The sequence below is a fragment of the Phycodurus eques genome, chromosome 18 (assembly GCF_024500275.1).
Source record: "Phycodurus eques isolate BA_2022a chromosome 18, UOR_Pequ_1.1, whole genome shotgun sequence".
Classification (NCBI taxonomy): Eukaryota; Metazoa; Chordata; class Actinopteri; order Syngnathiformes; family Syngnathidae; genus Phycodurus; species Phycodurus eques.
The window spans coordinates 15,187,671-15,207,323 of NC_084542.1; the positions used below are offsets into that span (position 1 = coordinate 15,187,671).

The window sequence follows — 19,653 nt, forward strand, 5'->3', positions numbered from 1 at the left end:
AAAATAGAATCTTTTCAAAACATTCCTTGTGGCGCGACGTCGACGAACAGGTCAACCCGGTCTTTGACTTTCTTACATTCAACAAACTATGCAAAGACACCTTCCAGGAAGAGTTGTTGCTCGAAAGGGAGGGCCTACGTTTAAGGATTGTGACATCTGCATGTACACCTGACAGCTACCTTTCCTTTGACAGAAATTTAAACATCCTCTCTCAAGTTGTTCGGATTTCATAAATCAAGAGGCAGGTGCCCTGTCGGGGTGACCTGATTTTGGAACTTGTGCGAGGAAATCAGAAAAAAGGGTAAGTTACCTGACTCCAATGTAACATTCTAACAATCATATGTTCTGATCTGTTTGTTTCTCTTACAGCTAGTATCCTATCTTTACTTGTGTTTTTTTTTTTTTTTTTTTTGTCTGCTCTCTTGTCTGACTGCAATGTTTAATAAATATCAATTTTAATACAAATAACCACAGAGGCAGTATACAGATCTCCTCTGTTGCACAGAAAAACTGCTACGGCATAAAATGGTTTACAGTACAGATTCACCATTCTGCATCACCAAGCAGTTGAGCAAGACCGGTCAAAAAATGTATTAAGTTAAATTGGTGTTATGTTTTAGTTTTGATAATGACTTTGATTAAAATGTTTGGGTCGTCACAGTGCTTTATCTTATCAAATATGTCCGCACTTATCTAATAATCTGATTCCAATGTTTATTTTGATGGATAACTTGAGTGTGACGCCGAAAAAGTTGCTGACAACCGATATATTGTGTTCAGCGTACCTCCATCAGTTCCCGCTGCACAGTACAAGATATCACAATTATTATGACCCAAATTATAAATGGTTAACATTAACATTTATTTTGAAGAGAACAAAATATATATAAAATTTGCAACACTATGTACTCTTACCAGATCAGAATTGATTAAACAGCAGCAATCAATCTATTTTCATGCAAGTAGCCACAAAAAAAAAAACACAAAACAACAACAACAACAACAGGGATGATGCTTGTATTTACCCCGATTAAGTAGTGTTGTGGCAGACTCGCCTGCCTTCAGCACAGGCAGCAGTTCAGTTCCCACTCAGTGACGGTGTTGAAGGTGAGTAAGAATGTTTGTTTTACTCATAATTGGCTGGCGACAAGTCCAAGTTGTTCTGTTGCTCGGAGTCAGCTGCCGTAGCCTCCGGCTCCCTGGCCACCCTGAAGACGACAACTGCTATACAAACTGTATGGATGGATATTATTTTAAACCTTTATTGCATAATAGTACAAAGTACAAGAAAATCAAAACACAGACAACGAACTGTTCAGTGTGATACAGTTACATTACATCATAAATGACTAGAAAGCTCAAAATAATAAATGCACACGGTATTGTGGCTTGGCTATGGAAGCTGCACTCCAGTCTCCACTTTGCTACGGCTGTCCGTTTTTCTGACTGATTCTTCTGAGTGAGACATGGTTTTCACCACCGCCTTCTGTTGGGACTTATCCAACTTGGCCCATCTCTTAATACCACCACTATCACAACGCAATTATCGAAAGCAAGGATGCACTGATAACGATCTGTACATCTGCACGCATACTCAGATCGTACTCGTAAAAAAGCTCCGATACTACAACACCAATAGCGATTCATTCTTTTTGCACAATTGTTTTTTGTCAATGTCTTTATGTCCCCAAAGTGTTCTGTAAATTGACTGTTTGTTGTACTAGAGCGGCTCCAACTACCGGAGACAAATTCCTTGTGTGTTTTGGACATACTTGGCAAATAAAGATGATTCTGATTCTGATTCTGACATGACTATACCAAAAAGTTTGAACAATATTTGATTAAAATCACAATTGTCATCACAATTTTAAGACGAAATGGCTTTATCCAGTATCTGTACTTGCTTTTGGAAGTACTCAGACGGAAGTACTTGCACTTGTACTCAGTCTGGGGGAAAAAAGCGGTATTGGTGCATACCTAAAAGAAAGAATCAATACTATACAAAACTGAACTTGGCTTGCTTTGACCAACCAATCAGACGATGGCTCGCTGACCATGGGAGGACAACTTTAAAATCCGATTGGTTAGAGAAAGCCCCACTGCTAACACCGTTTCAGTTAAATCAGCCAGCACTACTGATTCTGGGCAGATTCGATTGACCTGGCTTAAATCTGATTCGACAAAAAATACAACACCCACAAACAAGACAGAAAACGGAATCAATCAATCAAATTTTATGGAACAAATATTAGGATTTAGGTCGTAAATGAAGTTCAGTGCTTTTGATCGTGTTAAGGCCAGCAGCGAAGGCGTTGCTGCCGTTGGTTTTCCCCCCAGTCATATTTTGGAGTGAAAACACAGCGAGTAAGCTCTTGAGAAAAGGTGATACTGTGCACAAGCACGAAGCAGGAACAATAACATGTTTCCTCTATTACAGAGGCAGAATGCGGGACATGCTGGAGAGGCTGCGAAATGTTAGGGAGGAGTTGGAGAACAATGAAGAAATGGAATATGACGAGCGCAAGCTACCGACAGTTCATGAGGCAATCGTCTTTGAGAACTCCTTGGACATTGAGAGCATCCTGAAGGAAGCCGAGTCCATACGCAAGGAGATTTCCTTGCTCCTCTTGGAGGTGGAGCGCCTGAACAAGAACAATGAGCGTTTTCGCACCACTGTCCGCCACTTTTCCACAGTCAAGAGGGACTCGGACCACATCGCCAGGGGGATCCAGAAGCAAGGCCAACAGCTGCATACTCGAATTTTGGCACTGGGTGAGGAAAGCAAGAAGATGGAGAAAATGGAGGGGCCCAAGTCAGCTTCCAGTCGCATTGCTTGTATGCAGTATGACTCGCTCATCCTTGCCTTCCAAGCTGCCATGGGGAATTACAACCAGGCGGAGGAAATGCAGCGGTTCATTTGCAGGGCGCGAATCCAGCGGCAGGCCTCCATATTAGGGACTAAAATCACTGACCAGCAACTAGATGAAACCGTAGACAAAGGGTGCGAAGGCTGGAGCGAGTTGTCCCAAAGCCTGCCGACCCAAGAGGGCCACTCCTCCCGCTGGGCAATGAACGAAATCAAAGACCGACACAAGGAGCTGGTGGAACTGGAGGCCCGGCTCAAGGAAGTCCACGAACTGTTCCAGGAAGTGGCCGCGCTGACGGAAGAGCAGTGCTCCATGCTCAATAACATCGAGGCCAACGTGTCGCACACTCAGCACTATATTCAGAAATCCATTGTCGACATCAACAGGGCAAAACAGTACAAGAAAAAAAATCCCTTTTTGCAATGTTGCCCATGTCTACCCTGTTGGTCAGAATAAACTAAAACAAATATTACATGTTTTGAGGATTCATATATACATTAACTTCTTGGGAGACACCTCTCAATTAATTAATCACAGATTGGGCAACATCAATTGTACACTCTGTTCCCAACCTTGAGGGAACATTCTCAGGGCATTAAATCGATCGCAACTGGGCTGTTCTGGTCTTCTTCGAAGATGTTTGGCCTCTCACCCGAGCAGGCTTCATCAGTTCATGTTACAAGGCTAGTTAGGACAGCACTAGACTGGGTGTTGGTGTGGAAACCAAAGCATTTGGTTCGAGTTAGTGTGTGAGAAAGGTGGTGTCGTAAGCCTCCTCCTATGTTTAGAGATGGCCCTCCAACCTTAACATAGATGGCCTCTCTCGCTCCTCTTTCAAACCATCTGTCTCTTTGAGGTGCAGCTAGACAGCTGAGTGTTGACCTAAGAGTCAAGACTGATTAAGCCTGCGTAGATGAGAAGCGAAACGTATTCGAAGACAACCAGAACAGTCCAGTTGCGACCGATTCAATGCCCTGAGAATGAAATGACACAGATGAATGAGAATATTCAGAGACTTGTGGGAACAGTTTGCGAAATGTCCTGTTTTGTACCAGCACCACTCTACAGTATGATCCATCCATCCATCCATCCATCCATTTCAACACCGCTTATCCTGGTTAGGGTCGCGGGACGCTGGAGCCTATCCCAGCTGACTTCGGGCAAAAGGCGGACTACACCCTGAACTGGTCGCCAGTCAGTCGCAGGGCACATATAGACACGGACAACCGTTCGCACTCACATTCACACCGTCACTGAGTGTGAACTGAACCCACGCTGCCTGCACCAAAGTCAGGCGAGTGTACCACTACACCATCAGTGACTACAGTATGATCCATAAAGCTAAACTTCAAAGAGTAAGGTGGGAAATTGAAAGAGTCCTGATCTCAACCCCAGCAAACACCCTGCGATAAATGGTCGCAGGCAGTCTCAGGGTCCATAAATCCTGCAACTGGAATGCGTGTGGGATAGTCCAGATTCCTCCTGCATTCCAAAAACATGCATGTTAAGTTCAATGGAGATCCTAAAGCATGGATGGAAGGAATGCCCATGTGTCACTATACTTTGGTCCATCTGTTTTCTATACCGCGTATCCTGATCCGGGTCACAAGGTGCAGTCTATCACAGATGACCTAAGCCAGAGGTCACCAAACTTTTTGAAAGTGAAGCCTACTTCTTGGGTGCTGATTGATTAATGCGAACGGCTACCAATTCGATATACATTTTTGAAACAACAAATTTGCTTGAATTACCTTTAATTATGTTTTTTTTAAAAAAACTAATGGTATTCAACTATGTGACGACTCTGATCACGTTAATGATTTCTCATAATGATCAACAATGATTTAACACGGTAGGAAACAGATACAATTTGATATGCAACACTTTAGCTCATAAATATCTGCTCGTGTTTCGATTTTCAAATGATCATTTAATTCTCGTATAGTACTAGGAAATCACAATGTGCCATCACTGGCTGAGCTATTTTTACAACTTCCCCACAGGCACCATGTTGGTGAACCCTGACTCAAGAGGACTCTTCCCTTTCAATCACATAGCTGACGCATTAAAGACCGCATTCACTCCTGAAGGACACTTAAACCTAAAACCTAACCAAACATTGTCACATGTTTTTGGAGTGCTGCGACAAGGCGGAGTGGCCCCATCCACGTATAAACTCAGGGATAGAAAGGATTTGGGATATAAACCCAGAAACTTCTTGCTGCAGGGCAGCAGCGCTAACCCCACCATTGCGCCGCCAATGTGAAGAAAAAAAAAAAAAAATTCTATAACAACTACTATCCAGTTCAGGGTCAGGGGCTTGAGCTATAGCCGTCCAGTACCGGTCACCAGTCAGTCACTAGGTGTCAGCATTGTGAGCCACTAAACTTCCAGTGGCACAATGTACTGCACTAAGTCAATTGAAACCAGGTCTCGTTCTGGATGGAAAACATTCATAGGATTTATTATTACGAACTGTTTTTTGTTTTGTTTGTTTTTTTATACTTTTGAGTCAAATTATACATTACTATTACGTATATACAGATAATAACTATAAACAAGAAACAATTTGCCTTTGACGTGACTGCATTGACGCGATGAGATTATTTTGTGCTCCTTGTTGCTTCATTTGAATTGTTGTTTTATTCTACAGAATAAAGAAGATACTGCTTCTAGTCAGTATGTTGTTCCTAATAATCAAATCATAATAATCAACTTGATCGCTGTGGCTTCTGCCCATTGTGTGGAATTGATTTTTGATTGTGTCTCGTCACGATATAGAGTGCGCTACCTAGCTAGAACCCGCAGAGGTGTTGTTGATTTAGACTCAGTTATTTTTGCAGTCTGGAATTTTATATCAAATCCACCCGACAACGTTATTCTGGTCGCAATAACAATTCGGATCATTCAGAATGAGAGGCACTACCTGGGAAGACTTCAGAATGTCATAGGGGCTGATAGGTTGTTATTGTCTTATCATACGGTAACGCAGAGCTATGTTTCTGTCATATCACCAAAACGGAACAGTCTGATAAACAGCTTGACCCACTGCTAAATGAAAGTAACCTAAACAGGCGACGCAAATGTAGCGACCTTCACACGAACTTGTGTGTAAGAGTGGGAGGTTCAAACATGTGAAAGGGCACAGCCAGATGACAACTTTCAACACAGAAGCTGCTCGTTCAAGTGACTCGGACCTAAATCAGCACAAGGCCTTTTGAACAGCTCACTTTCCGGGTTTATAAAGTCCGAACAGGGTAAGGTTGGACAGGTAAAATGGTTTATTCTCATACTAATTACTCTGTAGTTGCTTTATGTATAACAATAAACACAAAGACTAAAATAGCCCGGCAATTCATTTATTTTAATACCACTTATCCTGTTCAGGGTCAGAGGTGAGCTGGAGCCTAGCACAGATGACTTTGGGCAAGAGGTGGGGGGGGAGACCTCGGCATAATGACATTTATGGATAAACAACAATCCCACTCACATTCACTTTAGCCAGAGGAACAGAGTCTTCGGAGCATTTCTCGGGCAAAAGTGGAGGCCTCGGTTTGTGAGGATTATGTCATTAGTTCAAAGTACCTTTTGCTCATTATAACGCTTGAAACCTCCGAGTTTTTAGTTGAGTTGTGAAGTTAGCTGGCGAGTGACTGGATTAGTCGGTGCGTGAGAGAGTTGGACCCTTCGAGGTTCTTGTGTAGGAGTACATTTTGAATATTTTCAGTTGCATATAAGTGTATATGTTTGCATGTATGTATGTATGTATATATATGTATGTTTCCCTTATATTACACATACATACATTATATTACATAGTTATATTTTAAACTGCTTGAGAGCCCTCAAAGTCAAATGCCTAAAAACGTCTCATGGCTGCTTAGTGAGGGTTACTGATTAACTGTATTAGTTCATGTAGGTTTGCCTTCGGCTAGCGAGCTAAGTAGTTTTTGGTGCGTTTTGTCGTGTTTTTTTTTAGTTTACCGACGAAGAAGTGAAACATTTTCAAAGCTGGCTTGGTCCTCGACAGGTCGACTAGGATGTATACCTATATCGAAATGTTTCTTGTCGTTGCAAATCATTGTATACCAGGATGGCCGAGTGGTTAAGGCGTTGGACTTAAGATCCAATGGACATATGTCCGCGTGGGTTCGAACCCCACTCCTGGTAATTCTGTTTTGATTGGAATTATTTCACACGTGTATTGCTAAAATTATTATGAAACATGATCTTGTAAACACACAACAAATATTAACGGTACATACTAAACACACAACAAATATTAACTTTACATACTAAATCAAATCGCAGTCAACTCGCCGGTTCATACCTGATTGGTCAAATGTGTGAACTGTGTTTATGGGCGTCGAGATGTTAAAAAGCAGCGAACGCGACTGGTCGTCGTTCCTAACCATTATTCAATCACCAAACATGATAACTATAATAATAAATAATAATCTATATAGAAATTATAAACTAGTTAACAGTTAAAAGTAATGAGATTGACTTTTGCAACGTTGGGATAAATGTGATTATTTAATGCTTTTTCTCTACTTCCGCGTTCTGAGCGTGTCGTCAATCGTTTCTCATCTGCGATTGGTCAAATAAAGAAAGAGGAGGAATAAGCCACGCCGATTGGTCTAAGAATGTAAAACGGGCGAACGACATTGGTCCTCGCTCCTTAAATCGTTCTGACATTTTGGAAATACCTCGATGAGTATCTCCATGCATCATAAGTAGAAAAAAAGTATAAAATTACAGTTTCTAAATAGAACTGTTGGTTTATTTTCGTCAGAATCCCCTTTTCTATTCAATTGTGACACATAAGGTAGGTATGTGTTGGTGGTAATTACAATGTTAGGAAACTAGAGGGCCCTCCAAGTCAGTTTGTCCCTTCCCTTGGTGTCTCGGTTGGCAGGCAGCCTACGGAAGTCAATAGAATACCACGAGATAATGGGTTTTCACGAGTTAACGGGTTTTTAAAAACTTTTACAGCATATTCTGAAGACACAGGGAGCCCTTTGAAAGCTTATGTGCAGCCACATGAAGGGACACAAGTGGAACCATACTGACCGACCATGTTTGCTTTTGGCACTTTATATTGAGGTTTACTGTCACGTGACTACATCCGGGTACTGGCCACCACCGGCGCCATACTGGAGGTGTGAAGTCTTCACATTGCAACCACAAATATGGCTTAAACAATGACAAATTTGATCTTATTTCAGGAAAGCGGTATGATGGTAATGTGACATCATAAAACTTGAAGACGGTCAGCGTATTGGCTGGGTGAATTGCAAGTAATCAGCACAAAAGCTACCTCCCGCACACCGAGTGACTTGGCCAAACCCGATTGACCTGTCGCGCATCGTGCAGAGTTTGGCAACTGTTTACGTGACTGGCCAATGAGTCTGACACTGGTTTTGGGCGCACACTGTTGCAACGTCGCTGTTTACAGCCAATGTAAACGCACTGAAGCTTTCATTCACACTGCAAATTCCATACATTTCCAGGTTCACGAGTCTGCCTCAAATCATCTAAGTAGCATATAAAGCATCAAATATTGTGTTTTACATCAATATTTCAGTTTCTCTCACAGATTTAGCAGTTTGTATATTTGGTAAGATGCCAAGTATTACTTTGCTCAGTTTAGCTTAGCACACAACAGAACTGACTGGGAGGTTACTATATCACACACAACTCACAGTCAGGGTTTAATGCAAAATACGGTGCAACATAAATGTAAGATGACAGTTAATTAAGACATCAATTCAACAAACTGCGTAACATAAACACACTTGATAATAATGAACGTCCTCATTATAGCAAAAATCAATCTGTTTTTATTTACGTTTTACACAACGGCCCAATTTAATTGGAATTAAGGTTTGTAAACGAAACTAATCTACGGTCCGTGTCTTTGTAATGTTTTGTTGTTGTTGTTGTTAATTTTATAGCACCTTAATCTTGTACGCAAAGAGTGGAAATGGTATAGGGACAGGAAGACAAAAAATATGTTCCTGTTTGGCAACTAGCAAGTGGCGCCCTTAAAACAAAAATAAAGAAGCAAATGGACAATTGGCAACCAGTAGGGATGAAATCACATGCATAATATTTGGAATTGACATAATTTTTTTTTAGATCATTTTTTCCAGTATTCCAGCTGAGTCATGTCTCTGTGGGAGGCGAGAAGCAAGGAGAGAAAGAGAGAGAGAGGAAGGGAAGAGAGAAAAGGGGGATTTTTTTAATGCTTCTTTCAGGAGTTGGGAGGTTGGAAATGGGACCGGTCGCCAGGTTGCTCGCTCTGCTGTGTTTGTGCTCGCTGGGCTGCTGTGTTCCGGCCAGGACACCGCAACCAACGCAGGTCTGTATTGAGCTCTTGAATGTCCTAAAAACTAAATTGAATGATGTCTATGGCTTAATTTGTTAAAATGATGTTGAAAAGTGTATGCACTAAAGGAGGATGTCATGAGAAGACTATTTGCTGGATTTTCTATTCCCAGGAGCGATGACATAATTGATGGATAATATTGGTAACACCCTTTAGACCAGAGTTGGACAGAAGTTCTACATTACACGCATTACACATTTTTAAAACAAAGACAGATTGACAAGGTTCAATCGTAGATAAGATTTGGAAGAAGAAAAAAAAACAAACCATGAATATATGTATGTGAAATGTGTGTAATTGTTCATTTTAGTAATAAAAGAATAATTCATTCTGAAGTTTTCAATTGTAGATATTCAATTTAGTTAATTATAAGTAACCAATTATTTCATTTTGAAAAAGTTAAAAGTATAATTTTATTGTATTATTTACAATAACTTATTTAATGAGCTAAATGAATAGAAATGTTGTTGAATGAATTAAATAAAAACAAAAGCAACATTTAAAAATAACTGAAATTTAAAAAATTACCAAATTAAGCAAATTTTGAGGAAAAAACTAATTTCCATAAATATTTCTAGGCTCTTGATAATATAGCTAAATGTTAAACGACAGCACACTGTCTAGCTAAAGGCAACTTGCTACCTCATTGGTAAACTAAAGCTATCTGTTTAGGTGAAGTAACTGGCTAATCTAAACTAGCTGCTAAACTAAAGCTATCTGAAGGTAACTGGTTAATAGAAACTGACTGGTACACTAGTACTAGCTGGCTAATTGTACCGAGCTGGTATACCAAAGCTAACTGTTCTATTGATGCTAACTGGCGAATGGAAACTTGATAGTGAACTTGAGCTAGCTGTCTCACTGAAGCTGACTAGCTAATTTAACTAGCTGCCGGAAGAATTGAGATAACTCCTGCAACCTAGCTAACATACAGTAACTGGGTAACTGAAGCTAGCTGGCTAACTGCTGTAATACTTGTAATTTTAAGGCAATGTAATGTCAATTTTCTGGGTTTTGTGCATCAGGTGTCTCTTGCAGATGTGAAAAAGTCTCGAGGAGATGTTCCCGACGTTCTTCCAACATCGGAAGTGGACCCCACCAACCCAGCATCAGACTTTGAAATCTCCTACAACTATGTTTGTGCGTCCTCACACCAACTGCTTTTTATTTATTTATTTTTGTTTTCAATTTAATAATTATGTCTGTAGGCTAATGCTAATTTGTCATCTCTCAGCAGAGTAACATTCTGTCTTCTTCTACAGTGTCCAGACTGGCCGGGATGGACCAGGCCATGCACAGGCTCAACGTGGGCCACTATACGCTGGATGTCGGTGTGGACCAGCTAATGGAGCGCCTGTCCAGGATGGATGGTACCAAGTCACGCTAATGCTAACCTGTTTCACTTTTTGGTTTCACTGATGTTTTCTCTTCATCCCCAACATGGCAGACAAGATGGCGGAGCTGGAGGACAAAATCCGGGAAGTCTACCAGCACAGCAAAAACAACCGCAAAGAGACAGGAAGACTGGAAGGCAAGCCTGTTTTCACACTATTTCAGCCAAAATGCTTGGTTTTATTCGGAATACACATGGACTAGGAACATTTCGAGGACCATAGTTTACAAATTTGGTTATCAGGAGAGAAAGAATACCCTGCTCGGGAGCTGGGGTAGTACTTTTGGGATGTGCAGTAATTTTTGGGGGTCAGGGCTAGAATTCTGAACATTGGAACCTTTAAGCTCCGGGAACTACTAGTACTAATAAACTCCTGGAACTTTGGTGGAAATGCAACTTTAGAAAATGTGTGTTAAAAGATTTCCCTTTTTATTTATTTTTTTTTCAACACAAGAGGGAGCCAAAGTCAGTATATGACTATGGATAGATGATGATAATCATAGAAAATGTCTGAAACCATGTTTTTTCTTGGACAATCAGGTTGCCAGAAGGGCCTTCGGGTGGGCTACAAATGCTACCTGGTGTACCACAGCTACGAGGACTACGCAGGCGCGTCCAAGAAATGCATGGAGCGGGGGGGCCGCATGGCTATGCCGCGTGACCGCCGCGAGCAGGAGGCGCTGGCCGACTACGTCAAGTCCTTATTTCGGCCGGGCAACCGGCCCGTGTGGCTAGGCGTTAATGACCTGGCAGCCGAGGGTGTGTACATCTTTGACGACGGCACGCCCGTCTCCTACTTCCAGTGGCGCAGGCACTTTCTGTCCGGCCAGCCGGACGGTGGCAAGCACGAGAACTGCGTGGCCATGGCGTCAGATGACGGCGACTGGTGGGACCATTACTGCGACAGGGCCATGGACTACATGTGCGAGTTTGATGACAGGGTGGCTCTTTAAATGAACTCCTTGACCTCAATTTTAACCATAAACTGCATACAAACTGTACATCACCAAAGCGACAACTCCATGGGCCTTGGCCGACAACCATGGCGGCACACACAATTAAGCACGCTTAAAACCAACATTGGTCTTTTTTTAATGTTAGCTGGCTAGCTGTAGTTCAGTAGCAAGCAATAAGTAGCTGGCTAACTGAGGTCAACTAACGGTAGTTAAGTGGCTAACAAAGCCTAGCTGGCTAACTGAGGTCAACTAACTGAAGTGGCAAACAATATGTAGCTGGCTAACTGTAGTTAAGTGGCGAACAATACCTAGCTGGCTAACTGTAGTTAAGTGGATAACAATACCTTGCTGGCTAGCTCATAGTTTTATTTAGCTTCTTTATACGGATGTTTATTATTTATAGCATTATTTGTAGCACCGTGGGCCCTTGAGTACCATAATTTCAATCTTCTGTATGTGCTATGCATATTGGAGAATTGTCAATAAAAAAGTACCTTGTATCTTGTAACTGTCGTTAAGTGGATAACGATACCTTGCTTGGCCAACTGTAGTTAAGTTAAGAATCACGTTCATTCTCTGGATCTCTTATAAACGCCGCAAATGATACACAGAAAAATATTTCCATTTTTCCCAGAATTGGGACAGCGACTTGATAAATGAAATATTTTGAGATTAGAACTTAAATCAGATACGTCCTTTTGTGTGACATATTTTTCTCCCACAGAAATATTTTACATGGAGTTGCATGTAAATACTTAATTTTATATTCATATTACTGGTTAACATCATATAGGGAAAAAACATTTGAGCAATTGCATCTGCAGTCTTTGTGTTTTCTTCTGAATGACACAATCCTTTGTGGCTTTATTTGAAACTAACAGACCATGGTTGTTTTCCTGACAGCTACACACAAATAAAGACTTTCTGATGCACTTGAAAAGATGAGTGGACGCTATTTTATTTTGATATAAAAATATATATGCAATGGTCACCACTAGGTGTCAGAAACTATCCATCCAAAATAATTGCACTGAGCGATTGAATGTACATTGTATCAAAACGTATCGGTGTCAGCCAATACAGGGCATATGTGACATAAATACAATTGAGAGCCATAGGTGGTGCTGATGGTTTTAGATCTGTTCAGTTGAGCAGAGGTGGACCTCTTTGACTTAGCCGACTCTGCTGGTTCTCTTGGGGCAGAGGGGACCGACCGCTCTGCTGGGACAGGCAAAAGAACACCTTCATTTCTAACCTATCGTGGGGTCACGCAGGGTTCACAAGTGTCATTGTTGTTATTGTACTCGACACACCCTTACAATACCGCCTGGCAGTCATCCAGGACTCGAAGAACCATAGTCGTTACTTTTGTTCTTTAAGTTCCGACAGGCTGTACAAAAAGTTCTGTGTTTTTCTTCTTTTTTTTTTTTTTGGTCTATTATTGCACAATTTTGCCTCACTCCTAACATGTACAGTAGTTGAACTACTAGTTTTCCAAAGCTGTCCACCTAGTGTGCAGAAATGTCATAATATAGTGCAAGACAGTACACGGACCTTAAACTGGATATCAAGGATTTTGAATAAATGCTCAAACAGCTTTCCATAGACAGGTGTCAAATACATTTTTGTCACGGGCCGTTTCCCTCAGCGGGCAGTTATGACTGTGAAACCATATAAATAGTTATTCGCCTCATCATATGACATATACACAACAAATTGATTCCTTCAATATGACAATTTTAAATTTTAGTACAGATTTTAGTATGAATCATGGAAATTGATGTTGCGATGTTTTTGCTTTCACGGGCCACATCAAATGATGTGGCGGGCCAGATCCGGCCCCCGGGCCTTGGGTTTGACACCAGTTTGTTATTTGATATGTCGGGTTTGTGTAACTGAGCTGTGTTGACTAGGAAGCATCCACAAAGGCGCCGTGACAACCGAGAAGGTGGCCTAACAGCCTGGTGGACGATCAACATCTCTGCTTGATTCACAAAGACACAAGTCTCTCTCCCTGGGTCTATAATTCAGTCTCATTCTAATTCAGTCCATGCTCGGCCTATGCAGTCCTACGCTAAGTGGAGTGCAATAATAATAATAAACTAAAGCAAAAAAAATAGGACATAATGTTTAAAAAAAAAAAAAAAAAAGTTACTGCTGGATGTGTATCCGATTGATTCACATTGTTTGAATTGTCTTGATTGCATTGCTTTTATGAGCCGCACCAGTTCCCATATTAATATTTATTCCCACACTGGATATGTTTTCTGTTGAATATTAGTGTGTTCCAAAGTGTATTCAAACGCGCTTATTTAATGTCATCGCAGGTTGGGTGGCGTTAGGTCACGTGACGCCCACCGCGCCATGTTTCCATCGTGGCGAAAGGAAACTTCTCTCGCCAAGTGGGGGGGGGGGGGGGGGGAGCAGCAGAGTTTGTGTCAAAACACCCAGTGTCGAGCAGTGTGCTTTTGGTTTGTTATTTCAAAATAAAAGAATGAACTCTGACGCTTGACGATTTTAACCGTGTTCGACTCTACACCGTGACTAATTCATGTTTAAAAGTGAACGTGTAGATTTGGGAAACAAGGCTGCAATAAAACTAAGAAACTCTCAAGGATCTCTTGGGATTTTTATCAACTGTGCATTTACTTCGAAAAACGAACATTAGCATTTCCGCTTTGTTTCCGCTCCTCACTATGGAACATTGACAACAATTGTCGCCAGAAGGGGTTAAAAAACAAAACAGTAACACGGGAACAAAGTTGTGAGTCACGGCTGTCTCTCCACACATTGCCCCGTGTTTCCTTTCCCTAAGTCTTTTACATTTTCAAACAGGACATCTTGTCGGGTGCGTTCGAGATTACGACGGTTTGATTTTCACTTTGACAAAAAAAAAAAAAGAAAAGCTGTCCAACTTTTTTTTTTTTTTTTTTTCCCCCTCTGGCATTCAGTGGATGTTCGCAGTGGATGTACTTCGGGAGATTTCACCTCATTTTACGAAGGAGTGAGTGTCTTATACCTCGAAAATGTCTTAAGACCTTCTCAAACGGGATTTACTTTTTAAGCTTTCCGTGACTCGACTTGCCACCGTTTGGCCTTATTCGGACGGTTTGGACTTGTTTTGAGGCGCTGCACGTCTCCTTAATCCCTCCCGGTGACAGCAGAGGTGAGTTGTCTCTTTTGGGTGAGGTTAAGCCTGATTTAAACACTGCGAAAATGCATCAAACATGAATCAGAAAAGAAAAAGTCAATCAACCTTTCAGATTGTGGTTTCCAAACAGTTTTGATTGCGTCTCTTGACTTGTGTTGTCATGTTTTGGGGCCAAACTTGATGGAAGAGGAACTGGAATTGTGACGCATTTAAAGGGACAACACACACACACAAAATGTTTTCAAGTGAAGGTGTTCACAGGTAACTTTTGATTTCATGGGAGCGAGAGACACACATATGAATGCTCATCTTGCAAGACCCTTCTTCCGTTGAGCGGCCATGGGTGTACTCAAGATTGCAAGGATGCAAGTGCCACTTGCAGACTGGCAAGGTGGCAATGAAACTCAACTCACTTCACAACAAGCAGCAATTTCGCAGATCGGGAACAATTCTTCAAATAAGAGGCCTCAAGGTGTTTACTTCCACTCCCGGTTGGATGTCGTCGTCAAACTAAATATAAAACGGAGAATTACACGTGTATTTTGCAACAACCACATAGCTTTGCTATGCTAACAAAGCAAAGCTATGTTAGCTGAATGCTAACAAACAATGCAAAACGCCCTAGACAGGGTAACCAATAGCATTGGTGTCTCTGCGGTCTTTGAAGCAACAGAACAAAAACAGTGGCGCAACACATGTAGACAGACACTATAACAATTCTCACAGGCATGCATTCTTTATCCTCTGCAAAGAACGACTAATATTACTGGCTTACTGAGGAGCTGGGACCTTCTCCATGTACAAGTATGTCCGTTTGTCTGTATAATACTCGTTGCCAAGGCACGGACACCAGAAGGAGCAATACAATGTCCAGTGAATTGAAGCAAAACATGTCAAAAATGTGCCAAATGTTGTTTTTAGTATATGTTAAAAAAATAAATGGCGGGCTGCAAATGGACCCGCGGGCTGTAGTTTGAACACTGCTGCTTTAGGACACATCATATGGACCTCACTTGTTTGGGTTTGTCCTCACATGTATTGACTTTATCATGGATGGGCTTGCCTTCGCTGCTTTTGGTTCCGTGCATCATCCATTGAGAAGTTTCACTGACAAACGAGATCTCCTTTCATGGTAAACCAGCAATGTTCATGTTCTTATTCCATAATAGGTCCCTTTTGGTTTCCCTGAAACATCTGTAAAAACTTCAGTTATCTGATTGCTTCATGATGTAATCAAACAGTAGTTATTTAACCTGACATATTTTCCAAACAATGGGAACATTGTGGAGGTTATCGCAATGTTTTTATTTGGGGGGGGGGGGGTTCTCAAATGATAAATGCTGTACTAACCCTCAAGCGACCATAAATTGTATTGTTTTGTTGCATTGTGTATCGATTCCACCCACTGTTGTGCGTCAATGTGACCAGAGGTGTGATTTGAGTGTGTACGTGCGTTTGTACAGACGTTGAATGTTTTCTGATGCTCGCAGGTGCAGCGTCGCCTTGAACAATCAAAGCCTCGCGCGCTCTCGGATTTGTTCGCAACCATGGCGTCACTCGGCGACCTTGCGGAGGGCGGAGCCAACGAGGAGTTCAGTGACATCATCAAGTCGCGATCAGGTAGGTTCATTGTGAGGCTTCAAAATCGTGAAAAATCAAGCCTTTGTCTCGTCTCTCAACCGCTGTGGGCGTGTCCGCTGAATGCGCTGAAACCACGCCCCACTCAGCTGTCAGCTGCCAATGAAATACCACTTCTACCACCTGGGAAAATCAGTGCTACTTCATCTGGCATCTTGCCTACACATACTGTAACTACATGTTTGAGACATAAAAATTTATCCCGCCCGGGACAGCGCAACAACGAGGCGCTCTCAAGCGGTCACACCAACACGAAGTCACCTTTTCACACCCTGGCTGACTTTGGAGGCACAACCGGAGATACTTGTTGGAAAGGACAAAGAGAAAGTAACCTTGAGGTGGTCAATCGAGAATGGTGAGATGCCATCAAAAAGAATTGCCACTCTTGTGATCACTTCCTGCTGGGATCATTCCAAACTACGTTGAAAGAATCATTTTATTCTCCATAAGGAATCGAGCGGAAATAAAAAAGAATTCACTGGTCAAACTGTCGCTGTGATAAAACTGCTATTAACGGTACAGGCAATGTCGAAAGTAACATTTTGCTTAGCCGTAAGTGATGCAATAAATAAAAGGATGCGGTGACTAAGCAGTGTAACAAGCAGATATGACTCTACATGCAAACTTAGTACAGTACAGCACCTACATAGCCGACCGCTTCCTTTTGCACCGAACCGTTACAGCTATCCATTTTTAACAAACAAGCCTACTTAAATGTATCTAACCTAAATATTTTCACTTATTGTTCTCCAACGATCATCCACACGTTCAATCTTGAAGGAACATAACGCCGCACGGCTCCCGCAGAGTGAGGAAAGAGGCGGACTTTTGCAGCGCTTCTCAGACAGTTGAGAGTGGAAGAGAAATAGATTTCTTCTCTCGGTATTTTCAACACTTTAAATTGGTTAATAATGTAGTGTGAGGACAGACCAATAGGATAGATTCGTGAAAAAAGTATCAAACTGACCATATTTGGACAGCGACAATATGTGTTTTTATTGTTCTTTGTATGTACAGCAAACAGAAAGTCACCACTTGAACTAAAATGAGCATATTTTTGCAACTTTCCGCCCTCGAGCTTTGTGCCAGTTTTACTTTCCTATCCTCTCGCCCTGCCTCGCTGATTCCACGCCTGGAATTCCACTGTGCCGTTGCAGTTTGTAATTTACGTTTGTGTCCAGACCACAATGGCTCCCCTCTCGCAAAGATTCAGGTTTCCTAGCAACACCCCCCCCCCCCCCCCCCCCCCCACAGTAATGTTTTCTTTAATGGAATGGAGGGGGGGGGGGATTTGGCATGTAGCCTAGTTACTGAACCCAAAACTCATGGAGCAAATACAGGAAAGGTTTTACTATCATGCAGGTCTCACGCGTGCGTGTGTGTGCGTGTGAAGGGGATTACATGAGGTTGGGTTCAGTCATAGGAAACGGCTTTAAATCGCAGTGCAGGCGGGCCCCGTGTACCACGTTTTCAAACTGTTACTCGCACAAACTTTAAGGTTGACTGTGAGAAGCACGTGCGCGGTGGGCAGGTGGGACGGATGTCGTCGCAGCTGAGACGAGCCCCTGTAAGAAAACATTAACGCGCTTGTAACTGCCGGCCGCCATGTAGCTGAAGTACACGTGATCACACACCGAGAGAGAGAGAGGGAGTAGCACCACCATTACTGATTGACAGAATGTCGTCTTTGGTCATCCTGATCTTTAGACGAGTCCATTTTATAATTTTGATGGATGCGCCGTATGTGCGGAGTAGAGGTCAACAGTGCTAAATTCCGTCTGTACATTCAAACCAATTCCTGTGGAGTGTCATGGGAGGGAGGGGGGGGGGGGCAACTCTATGTTTCAAGCATGTCAACCAGTTATTCGATCCCACAATGCACCAGAAGTTGAGAGCCAAGTGATGAGTGAGGTCGGAGGAAGGTACCTGACAGAGCATTTGGCCCTCTTCCAACACCTCCAGGCGGACTTTGGTCGTCTTTGAACTAACTATAAAATTGCAAACTACACTGAAACCGTTTTTTGGGGGAGATGTTCGAGACCAAACCACCATTCAAGTCTGCTTCAGGGATATCGTTCTACATCGAGGCAAGAACACTATAGAGTTTGAAAAATCTAACACTTGACGGACAATTTAGCTTAAAATTAAAAGGTTAGCCATACGCATTGGGCGATATCCGATTCTGATGGTAGCGTAGCTGTGAGCAAAAACATTGCGGTATCACGGTATTCCAATTAATGCTGTTTGATTTTGAAATGATTGGGTAAATAACTTTTTTTTTTTTTTTTTTTTCCTTCAATAGAACAAGCTCTGCAGGTATATTAGTTACTGTAAAAAGAAAAACAGTATAATTTTGCTAAATTAAATCAAAACGTAGTACAACAGTAAAAGTACTTAGTTCTCATAAAATGAGTAGCTACTTCTCTGGTGTTGTCCGCTTTGTGAGGTAACGCCAGCGCGGAAACGAACTGATGTTAGCCATGCTAGTTAGCTAGTTAGCTGCCTTCGTTGCGAGTCTGTTGTATTCATTTCCCTAAATGTCGTCATGCTAACACTCATAGCTGGTTGCAAACATTGATTACACAACACTGGTTCTCAAACCCGCGGAAAATTAACGAGGTATGATCTTTCTGCCGATCTCAAAATATATGGATGAATTTGGAAAGAACAGAAAACTGACACAGGTGTCTTGGTGAAAAGTACTCGACAGGCACATAGCAGGCTGGGCTTGAAGCGGGTACATTTTGCCACATGGCACAGCTTGGTCTGATTGATCTGCTTTGCTCATTCCTGAGGGAAGACAAATGTGAGAGGTCAAATATCATCCTCACACTTAAGACTGTGACTGTCTCTCTCTCTCTCTCCTGTTGTTACTGGTTACTTTTTTTTTTTTTTTTTTTTTGTCGTTCCCTCACAATCTTCTCTTGCGAACGTACGTCTTTGACCATCTGCTTGCACTTTTTGGGTGTGACATGAAACACAACGAAGATGCAGCAGCTGAGATGAAGAATGTGATCGTCGTCAAATGGAGGGTGTGGCATCAAGTTTTCTGACGGCCGGGTGGATCGTGTAATTGGATGCGTTCCAGCTGGTGTGTGTGTGTTGTGTGCATTGGTGTGTTCTCATGCTGTGACAGTTTGGATTACTTGGACATGAATAACTTGGTGAAATATGGAAACCATCTGCAGTGCCATTTGCCACCTGATCGTCAGGGTTGTCCTAGAAGTGTTGACGGTTGCGTGTGAGCAAGCAAAACA

The 19,653-nt window shown here is 42.1% G+C and overlaps 3 protein-coding genes and 1 non-coding gene across 7 annotated transcripts in view; all 4 read left to right on the top strand.

The window, feature by feature from the left end:
• The first annotated feature begins 186 nt into the window (after positions 1-186).
• On the top strand, positions 187-5,475 carry LOC133417102 (syntaxin-11-like). Its single transcript, XM_061704604.1, has 2 exons — positions 187-301; positions 2,438-5,475. The coding sequence occupies exon 2, from the start codon at positions 2,445-2,447 to the stop codon at positions 3,321-3,323; it is 879 nt and encodes a 292-aa protein (XP_061560588.1). The 5' UTR covers positions 187-301; positions 2,438-2,444; the 3' UTR covers positions 3,324-5,475.
• A 568-nt stretch (positions 5,476-6,043) lies between these two features.
• On the top strand, positions 6,044-12,463 carry LOC133417097 (C-type lectin domain family 11 member A-like). 2 transcript variants are annotated; one of them, XM_061704599.1, is made up of 6 exons: positions 6,044-6,124; positions 9,128-9,231; positions 10,284-10,398; positions 10,521-10,628; positions 10,706-10,789; positions 11,192-12,463. In XM_061704599.1, exons 2-6 carry the CDS (start codon positions 9,145-9,147, stop codon positions 11,602-11,604), a joined length of 807 nt encoding a protein of 268 aa, XP_061560583.1. In that variant the 5' UTR covers positions 6,044-6,124; positions 9,128-9,144; the 3' UTR covers positions 11,605-12,463. The 2 variants fall into 2 exon arrangements, with proteins under 2 accessions (XP_061560583.1, XP_061560581.1); XM_061704597.1 differs by lacking the exon at positions 6,044-6,124 and having other exon boundaries at positions 8,194-9,231.
• On the top strand, positions 6,955-7,037 carry trnal-uaa (transfer RNA leucine (anticodon UAA)). The gene has a single exon. It is a non-coding gene; the product is annotated as a tRNA-Leu (tRNA).
• Positions 12,464-14,348: 1,885 nt separating the features above from the next.
• utrn (utrophin) overlaps positions 14,349-19,653 on the top strand; it is a 133,311-nt gene continuing 128,006 nt past the window's right edge. Inside the window, exons 1-3 of one of the 3 annotated variants that reach the window (XM_061704390.1) lie at positions 14,349-14,611; positions 14,673-14,773; positions 16,249-16,378. In XM_061704390.1, the coding sequence (XP_061560374.1) occupies positions 16,306-16,378 (73 nt within the window). In that variant the 5' untranslated portion in view covers positions 14,349-14,611; positions 14,673-14,773; positions 16,249-16,305. Of the gene's footprint in view, positions 14,774-16,248; positions 16,379-19,653 lie in introns of all 3 variants that reach the window. The other 2 variants (XM_061704389.1, XM_061704391.1) reach the window with 2 other exon arrangements.

Excerpts from the sequence above, each read along its gene's own strand:
- LOC133417102 (XM_061704604.1), top strand. The coding sequence starts at position 2,445 with ATGCGGGACATGCTGGAGAGGCTGCGAAATGTTAGGGAGGAGTTGGAG.
- LOC133417097 (XM_061704597.1), top strand. The coding sequence starts at position 9,115 with ATGCTTCTTTCAGGAGTTGGGAGGTTGGAAATGGGACCGGTCGCCAGG. Across the intron at positions 9,232-10,283 it reads GGACACCGCAACCAACGCAG|GTGTCTCTTGCAGATGTGAA; the intron begins GTCTGTATTGAG and ends TTTGTGCATCAG. Across the intron at positions 10,629-10,705 it reads GCGCCTGTCCAGGATGGATG|ACAAGATGGCGGAGCTGGAG; the intron begins GTACCAAGTCAC and ends CCAACATGGCAG.